Source organism: Echinops telfairi, unplaced genomic scaffold (genome assembly GCF_000313985.2).
Source record: "Echinops telfairi isolate 266 unplaced genomic scaffold, ASM31398v2 ScPeMD7_655;HRSCAF=1070, whole genome shotgun sequence".
In the NCBI taxonomy this organism is placed as follows: domain Eukaryota; kingdom Metazoa; phylum Chordata; class Mammalia; order Afrosoricida; family Tenrecidae; genus Echinops; species Echinops telfairi.
The window spans coordinates 23,786,137-23,795,601 of NW_022104553.1; the positions used below are offsets into that span (position 1 = coordinate 23,786,137).

The window sequence follows — 9,465 nt, forward strand, 5'->3', positions numbered from 1 at the left end:
GGATTGTGATAAGAGTTGTACCAGTCCCCAATAAAAATGATTTAAAAAAAAAGATAAAATTCAAAGCACATACAACAGTTTTAAACAAAGATGGAGAACAAATTTGAGATATAAAACAAAACATGTGACTGTGAATCAACTTGAATATATTTTAATTCAAGAAGATATGTACGTTTCAACAGTTTCTGATGGGATGGCAGTTCCAGATGCCTTGTGATCTTGGTGCATTCTTAATGGCATACGATACGGCATGACTTTCTAGGATTCTTTGAGCCAGTCTGTGATTTCAACCAAATGCCCAGCTAGAACTACACAAAAGATGTCTGTCGGCCACAGAAGAGGTAGCTTGCTAATAATTAAATCAGGGGTCCTCAAACTGCGGCCCGCTGAGGACATTTACCCGGCCCGCCGGGTGTTTTTGCCCCTGCCCCCCCTTACTTTAAAATGTGCAGTGTGCATAGGAATTTGTTCAGTTTTTTAAAAACTGGACCTCCAATGGGTCTGAGGGACAGTGAACTGGCCCCGTTTTAAAAGTTTGAGAAATGATGCCTTTTGTTACCACATGTAGTTTGTCCCCAAAGTGGATCCTCCGGTGGTCACAAAGTTTTGACATCTGCGCCTCAATGCTCGCCCACACTCCATTCACACATGATGACTTTTTTGAAGCGCCTTTTTTGAGTTGTCATGAACTGTGACTTCCAAATAAAGCCTTGCCCACCTACCTGCACACAGATGGCTTGCCCCCAGAGTGTCTTTTCTGGTGCATGATAAGCAATGACTTAAAAAGAAAGCCTTGCCCACACTGCTTGCACACATGTGGCTTGTCTCCAGAGTGTCTTTTCTGGTGAGTCCTGAGACTTGATTTCCACCGAAAGGCTCGCCCACACTGCGGGCACACGTGCTGCTTTTCCCCCGTGTGTCTTTTCTGGTGGTAAATGAGATCTGATCGCCAGAGAAAGCCTCGTCCACACTCTGGGCACACATGTGGTTTTTCCCGAGAGTGTCTTTTCTGGTGTGTGGTGAGCTGGGACTTAAAAACAAAGGCTCGCCCACACTCCCGACACACATGTGTCTTTTCTCCCGTGTGTCTTTTCTGGTGCTGACTGAGATTTGATTTCCAAAGAAAGGTTTTACCACACTCCTCGCACACAAGTGGATTTTCTGCAGTGTGGATTTTCTGGTGTGTGGTGAGCTCGGACTTAAAAACAAAGGCCCGCCCACACTCCTCGCACACATGTGGCTTTTCGCCAGCGTGTCTTTTCTGGTGAGTCTTGAGACCCGATTTCCACTTAAAGGCCCGCCCACACTCGGGGCACACGTGCTGCTTTTCGCCAGCGTGTCTTTTCTGGTGGTGAGTAAGAGCTGAATGCCAAAGAAAGGCTCGCCCGCACTCCTTGCACACATGTGACTTTTCTCTATAGTGCCCTTTCTGGTGCATGCTAAGGTATGACTTCAACACAAAGGTTCGCCCACACTCCTGGCACACATGTGGATTTTCACCAGTGTGTGTTTTGTAGTGCATGCTAAGCTGTGACTTTAGCCAAAAAGCACGACCACACTGCCTGCACACATGTGGCTTGTCCCCGGAATGCCTTTTCTGGTGCATGGTAAGTTGCGACTTCAAAGCAAAGGCTCGCCCACAATCCTGGCACACATACTGCTTTTCCCCAGTGTGTCTTTTCTGGTGAAGAATGAGATCTGATGGCCAAAGAAAGGCTCGTCCGCACTCCTGGCACACATGTGGCTTTTCCCCAGTGTGTCTTCTCTGGTGAGTCTTGAGACCGCACTTCCACTTAAAAGCTCGCCCACACTCCTGGCACACATGTGGTTTTTTCCCGTTGTGAGTTTCCTGGTGTCTAATGAGTCTTGACTGCCAGCGAAAGGCTTGCCCACACTCCTTGCACACATGGGGCTTCTCCTGTAGAACGGAACTCTGTCCTCTGTTGACATTTGCCTCATGGTCACAGTCTGGTCCGTTCTCTCTATGGGTGGCTGATCCAAACCTTGAAGTATCCAATTCCTTTAAGACTCCATTTTTTCGCATAGACGAAACTCTTGGGGGTGAATTGGGCTGCCGACCTACCACTGTGTGGCCTTCTCTAGGGATTGCTGACTCTTTCTGGGGTGGACTGGAGGAAACCACTGAAGTCTCTCTGCCCGCTGTCCTCAAACACAACCGCTCAGGGGTGATGTCTCTCTCCTGACTCTCAGCGTTTGCCTTCCAGTAGCTCTGTCCGGAATCCTGCGGCTCGGGGTGTTTCTGAGGCGCTGGGCTGGAACCCTTCTGGGGATGGAAGCGATGTGCACCACACAAGCCTTGGGACACTTGAAGCAGACGTTGGCTGAGGACTTGCTCACAAGGGATATGTAAGAGGCGGGAGGAATAGGAGGAGTTTTCTTGCTGTGTTTCTGCTGAGGAGAGAGAGTTTTTCATTAGAACAGCCATGAGTCGGCGTGCCTGGACTGTCAGTCTTCCCTCATGACACACAGCCTCTGACTGAGGGAGTCCCTGGGTAGGACAAATAGATAATGGGAAACATAACTAGCTGTAAGGCTACTGGTTCTACAAACAGGCCTAGACATCTGATATCAATAGGACATAACTTGGGACACTCCATGGAGTGGGCCTCTGCTGTGTATGTGTGCCATAATGAGTCAGAATTCACTTGACAGCAAATCGCAATGATCATATGCCACATGGGACATTGACCACTGGACAACTTGTTTCTTCACAATGCTTTGATTCTCCAATCTAATTCATTATACTTTCTATTGAAATCCCTAAGCGCCGTGTGTCCGATGCAGTTATGCTGCCGTAAAGTAAGCACATGGTTCCTTCTGTCTCCCTGTAGAGCAATGGTTCTCAACCTGTGGGTCGCGACCCCCTTGGGGATCAAAGGACCCTTTCACAGGCGTGGCCCAATTCAGAACAGTAGCAAAATTACAGTGATGAAGTAGAAACGAAAATAATTTTATGGCTGGGGGTCACCACAACATGAGGAAGTATATTAAAGGGTCAAGGCCTTAGGAAGGTTGAGAACCAGTGCTGTGGAGGCAAACATGCCCTGATTATCTCCTCCCATGGAGGCACCCACCCCCCACATGGCTTCCCCCAATGCAGGTATTAGGTTTGCTCACCTGAGCTCAGAGACTTTACTGTGATTACCACCCACCTTGTGAAGTATGTAACTCCTGAATATGCATGACTAATGGCTACCTACAAATAGTCCCAGAACAATAAAGATGCTCTCCTCTCAGGCCCTGACCCTGCTCCTCCTTCCCCACTCCCTCTAACCCCTCTCTCCTGTCCACTTCTTCTCCCACATTCCCATATGGACCACTAAGAAGGGCTGAGGTGAGCATGCTACCATGAAATGTGTCTGACTCCTTTATTCTACTCTCTCTCCTATCGTATTCTCTATGACTTTACTATAATCTTTATATATTATAACTGTACAATTGAGCCTACCGGACTCGTAATTATTTTTTAGGGGCTGGCTACCCTGACACTAACTGAACAGCTATAGTTGGGCATTATTAACTTGCACTGTAACCTGAAAACTGTTTTTAGAAACCTTTTCACCATAAATTTATAACAAATAAAAATAGATTGTGCCCATAGCAGTCATATAAGACTATCCTATAGAAAGTCCCATACGGATTCTGTGGCTATAAATCTTTAGGGAAGACCATTCCCACAATTCACATATACCAACTTGGGGTTTCAAACCTTCAACCTTTCAACTAATTCCTGAGAGTTACAGTTGCATATAGATGATCAATAAATATCTATGGATTTAAGAAAGGGGATGAAGAGGCCCATCCTCACCCAATGAGAGCAGATTCTCGTAAATCTCCAGCATCACCTCCTTGTACAGATGCTTCTGCTCAGAGCTCAGTCCCGTCCACTCTGCCTCTGTGAAGACAATGGTGACGTCCTCCAACGTCACAGGTTCCTAAAAGGAATCAGTGAACACGGGATCCACATCAGCTTTCCCAGTGAAAGGAGATTAATCACGGACTTGGAACATGAGGATCTAAAGATGGTTATAAGCTTTTCAGAAACATTTCTCTACAGCAGGGGTGTCAAACTCCATTAAAACACGGGCCATGTGGTGCAAGAGGCAAGATTCACGTGGGCCACATCACATTTACAAATTTCATTAAATTTATATTTTGAAGTGAGGATTCAGGAATATGGATAGGGTAATTAAAGCACTACATAATTGTTTTTATTTAAATTTATTTAATTTAATGTATTTATAAAACTAAAATTACTCTTTTTCGCCCGAAACTTGCCAGTGCTTTCCTCCCACTAGTTTTCACTTACCTCTTAAGTTGCGACCGGAAAATATAACAAAGTAACTAATAAAAAAACACAAAATGTTGGACAGCTGACAAACGTGATGCGTAATCGTAATGGCTTCCCTCTAAAAAATGTTAACTAGCGCTGCCACTAGGTATGATTCATAACAGCACAACCCAGAGTGCTCTTTTTAACCTTTTCACTATTGGGATCTGTTTACATGACGTGACACTGAGAGTGGCAGACACATCGCTTCCAAAAGTCGCCAGAACTGAGTCAGCACGTTTATACATGTCCACAGGCCCCCGGGAAAGGCACTGGGCCACATGTACTCATCTTCAGTAGCTAAAAGGTTAACGAGGGAATTGTGTGGTTATTACCTCCCCTAAGTGCTATTTTCTTTATAACAATTCTTTTTTCTATTTTCATTTTATTTCAGAGCATTGCGGGCCACAAAAAATTACGTCAGGGGCCGCATGCAGCCCTCGGGCCACCCTGCTCTATAGCAATTCTGCTGAACCTGGCTGGAACCATGGTCTTGGGACAAAATCTATGGGGAGCATCAGCGATGCACAAACCATACCCTGGGGCTGTAACCCATGTCAGGTCACAAGAATTAATTTTTCAATGACTCTTACATTAAATAATTAAAATTCATTGGCATCAAATAGAATGGGACTCACAGGGACCCAATAGAGCTGGGTATAACAGCACCTGTAGGTTTCCAAGACTGTAAATTCTTATTGGACTAGGATACCTCATATGTCTCCTTCACAACCCCTGGTGAATTCGAACTGCTGACCTTGTGCTTAACAATGCAAGTACAACCCTGAGAAACACCAAGGTTTTTTTCCCCCTAACAACATTAGGGAAGTGGTAAAACAAGTGCATTTCAGGATTCATAATGGAAGGCTTCAAGCATGGGAGCCGATAGGATCAGCTCAAAAGTATGGAAGTTACCCTAGAATTGGGACCTGTGCTAGGTATTAAGAAATGGTGAGAATTCAAAGTTGAATTCCCAGAAGTATGGGAGTGAACAGAGGGGCCTGTGAAGAGTAACGCTAAAGAGTTCAGGAGATTCAATGGGATCCGTGGATTCACTCGCTTTATGAATGTGAATGATTTCTCCTAATAAAGTTCTCAAAATTTGAATCGTCATGCAGAGGGGCAACCCATACAACAGAAACCACATTACACACACCAGCAGAAATATTCCAAATGAAGGACATTTACAGACACGTGCATCACCATGGTTGGGATGCATGTGTGATGTGTGTATCTGGATGACAAGTTATTGCTGGATCACAGTCTGAGGAGATCGGCTCTGTTTCCTTTTGGTACCACCCCCCGACCCAGAAAACTTAATCAATAGAAATGACGACAGGAACCATGCTCCCATTGAACCATGGGGGCACAGTCCATTTGGACTCAGAGTAGTTTCAGAGCCTGTCCATCTCTCAGAAGCAGACATCCTCATCTTAATCACAACAATAGAGGTGGTTCCAACTCACCGGGATGTGGGGCTTCTTCTCTTCTGGGAGCCAGTCAGCAGACTTAAAAGACAAACCTAAAAACACACCCAAGGGAGGGAGGGGGAAAAATGAGGACCTAATGCCGGGGGTTTAAGTGGAGAGAAAATGTTTTGAGAATGATGTACAAATGCGCTTTAAACAATTGATGTGTGTATGGATTGCGATAACAGTTGTATGAGCCCCTAATAAAATGTTTAAAAAAAAAAAAAACAAAACAAAAAACACCCAAAACCAGAAACTATGAGATTGGATACCACTCACAACGCTCCCACAGGGGCTTCGCTGGCTTGGGCTACTTAGAAGCAGTCAATGTACCCGGTGGGGGCCACCTATACGTTCATCCTCAGCATGGACTCTGATCCCCCAATTCCCTCTGCAGACCCTCAACCACTCTCACCTTTCCCTTTCCGTCTCCGCGTCCGTTTCTTCATGGTTTCCACACTGTTTCTTCTCTTTGAAGATAAAACCTTCTCAAAGGTCTGCTCTTATGGGACAGAATGGACCAGCCCAGTGACAACTTTAAACTTGATGTCGGGACTACTAGGAATCCATTTCCTTTCCAGATGGAATTCTGCTGCCTGGGTGACTTCTCAACATCTTCGTTATAAAAGCCCTTTATTTTCCCAGCATCTGTCACCTAGGGAGGGGAAAAGAAGGTTGCAGTTGTGTGTATGTTCTACCCAGTGGTTCTCAACCTTGGGTCGTGACTGCTTTGGGGGAGTCAAACGACCCTTTCACAGGGGTCGCCTGATTCATAACAGTAGCAAAATGACAGTGATGAAGTAGCAATGAAAATATTCTTATGGTTGGGGCGAGTCAACATGAACTGTATTAAAGGGTCATGGCATTAGGAAGATTGAGAACCACTGCCCTACACTCAGGCCTTTTCTGGAATAATCCTATCCTCTAACACCCATCATTCACAAAGAATGAGGTCAGGCAGTGGCTCTGGGGTTTTCACCTCGATTCATTTTTAATCGAGAAACTTTCAGATCTGTTCCCTCACATGCTTTTTTATTCTTCTTCTCCCCTTAGCAGCCAAACTGTACTATGCTTGTAGGTCCCTACATCTTAGATTCTATTTTCATATCACGGATCAGTTTCTGCTACCTAAGCCAGAGATCACAGAATACAGCTCAATTCCTTTGTTGAAAATAGTCTTTGAAGCACCCAACAGATGAGTCAAGTCATGAAGAAATAAGCCTCTATCTCCCTATGCCCAAAGCTCCACTTGTGTTCAAGTCCCCAAGTCCCAGTATTTGGAGACAGTTGGAGATTTGAAGTGTGCCACGCCTAGTCACCATGACTATAACCTACGAGTGTCACCTTGCGTATGTCACATGATCCTGGCACAGTCTTCCACTCATTTGGTATAGGAGGTAGTTTTAGAAGGCAAGGCCACCTTCAGAATTATCTCAGATGTACTACCCAGAACATCACTTCAGTCCACCTTGCTGCTGGTGTGAACTCCCCTGGCATCAATTCTAAGCGCTCTGAAAGTTCTCAAGTCTGTGATCTCTTAGTACCTGAAGGTCAAGTTTATCTTCCAAGAGTCCTCTGTGTGGATTTGAACTACCCACCTTCCAAAAAGTAGTAGTTTAGTCTAACTGTGCACTGCCTGGGTCGTCCACAATTCTGCCTCATGAAGACACCCAGTCACTGGACTCCAGTCAATTCTGACTCACAGCAGCCCCATAGGACCGAACACAACCGGTCTTTGGAGCTTCTGTCCCTTTAAGCCATCATCAGAGCACACGGCCTCATCTCTCGACTACAGAACAGAGGCTGGGTATGAACTGTGGACCTTGTGGTTAACAGCCCACTGCTTATTGAATGTGCCACCAAGATATGCATGAAAAATATTTTTCCAGGGGTGGAGAGGGTATCTCACCACTGAAATTGCTAAAATTTCTAGGAGTATTAAAATCATCTTAATCCTTACAAACCTGTTAGTAAACCAACTTGATCAATAATCTTGGGTGTAACTTGAATCAATGATGTGCTTGAAGCCGCCCCACAATGTGTACATGGGAATTCAGATCCCTGGCCTTCTCCCTCATTAAATGAAAGTTGTGTACCCAACGCTACAATGAACATGACTACTATCACTACAAGCCTTATTTGTATAAGCTACAAAGGTTCATCTGATGACCTGCGTACTTTTACTACCTTGCTTTTCTCCCTCGTTTCAAGACATATCATAAGATTACTGAGAATTATGAAGAACCTAATCCTTTTGCTAACAACTGAAATACAACATCAGCAAAAATACACAAAACATATCACCAGATGGCCCTATTTGTCCCTCTCTTCGAACACAATAAGAAACTGATCTCTATGCAATCATTTCCTCCTGGTCAGTTACTCTGAAAGAGCACAGATTATCCCTCTTCCTGATCGCAGAAATGAGCAGGTATTCTCCTTGCATTATCTGGGTTTGCATTTTGTTACTGCATATCAGAATAGGTAAGGGAAAGCAGCAACAGAAAACTCATTACTTGGGGAGGACCTATGTGCAGGAAAGAAGTGTTTGACTAGTGCTCATTAGATTATACAGGCTGGTCCTGTAAATCTTCCCACTTATAGTAAGTCTCCACTGTAATAATCTGAAGTATTCAAAAAGAAGAAAGATGTTCATCTTTCTTAATAGGACTTTTTCCTTGGCAGGGAGAACAATCTGGAACTTCAACAACACAAGGAAGAAAACAGATCCTGCTCTTATCACTAATGGATTATCAGCCCAACAGAATGCAGTCAACAATTTTGTCAAGGTAGTACTAGGAAACAAAATGTCTCCAGACAAGGAAGAGCCAGGAGGAACTGGTGCCATGACTAACACCACTGAGTCCACAGAGGCAAATCCCTCTACAGAGGGTAACTGAGAGATTGATGTGATTTTCCAGAAAGCAACTTGCTTCCATTCACCCTGAACACAGGAAAGGTCAATGCCATCAAGTAGATTCCAACTCACACTGACCCTAGACCAGGCTTTGGAACTTTACAGTCATCTTTAGATAAGTACCTTTCTATCTTTCCCTCAGAATAATTTTAACACACAGGATGACTCAAAGAACTCACTGACTGGTCATAAAGAGAAATCACGCACACAGAAAGCAGGCACGGTGCACACTGTCAAGATCACTTCTTCAGCAGCCCTTCATCTAAAGCCAGGTAATTCCACTGATCTGACCTACTTCATATTCCAGATGAAAGAGGCTACAGCAATTGAGACTCACAGCAACCCTCTTGGGTGGTGTGACACTGTCCCTTACAGGTTCCAAGGCCAACATTGCGGTTAGCAGTCAAGCACTTCACACACTGACCCCAAAAGACTCCTCCAAAAAAATCCACATCTGATAAAATAAAGTCCCTCACGGATCTCAACTCAACAGCATGCCCACTTCCACCCCACCCCACCCCACCGCACACACTAAAGCACAGAAAATACAGAGACATCAAGGCCCCCCATGTTGATCCTGCTCCACTGGCACCTCGGGGGCGAGGGGAGTGGGGTGGACCCTGAACCTATTGAGGCCTCTGAGTGTATTCAGACTCACAGCAATGCTGTTGGAAGCAACACAAAGGGCCAATAGGGTTCCCAAAGCCATATACTCTTTTTTTTTTTTT

The 9,465-nt window shown here is 44.9% G+C and overlaps 1 protein-coding gene across 5 annotated transcripts in view; it reads right to left on the bottom strand.

Moving 5' to 3' along the window:
• Positions 1-468: 468 nt before the first annotated feature.
• LOC101664678 (zinc finger protein 343) overlaps positions 469-9,465 on the bottom strand; it is a 13,078-nt gene continuing 4,081 nt past the window's right edge. Inside the window, exons 2-5 of one of the 5 annotated variants that reach the window (XM_045292281.1) lie at positions 6,236-6,475; positions 5,818-5,873; positions 3,830-3,956; positions 469-2,409 (exon numbers count right to left, since the gene is read on the bottom strand). In XM_045292281.1, coding sequence (XP_045148216.1) covers positions 719-2,409; positions 3,830-3,956; positions 5,818-5,873; positions 6,236-6,269 — 1,908 coding nt within the window. In that variant the 5' untranslated portion in view covers positions 6,270-6,475 and the 3' untranslated portion in view covers positions 469-718. Of the gene's footprint in view, positions 2,413-2,448; positions 2,510-3,829; positions 3,957-5,817; positions 5,874-6,235; positions 6,515-9,465 lie in introns of those variants that run through there. The other 4 variants (XM_045292279.1, XM_045292280.1, XM_045292284.1 and 1 more) reach the window with 4 other exon arrangements.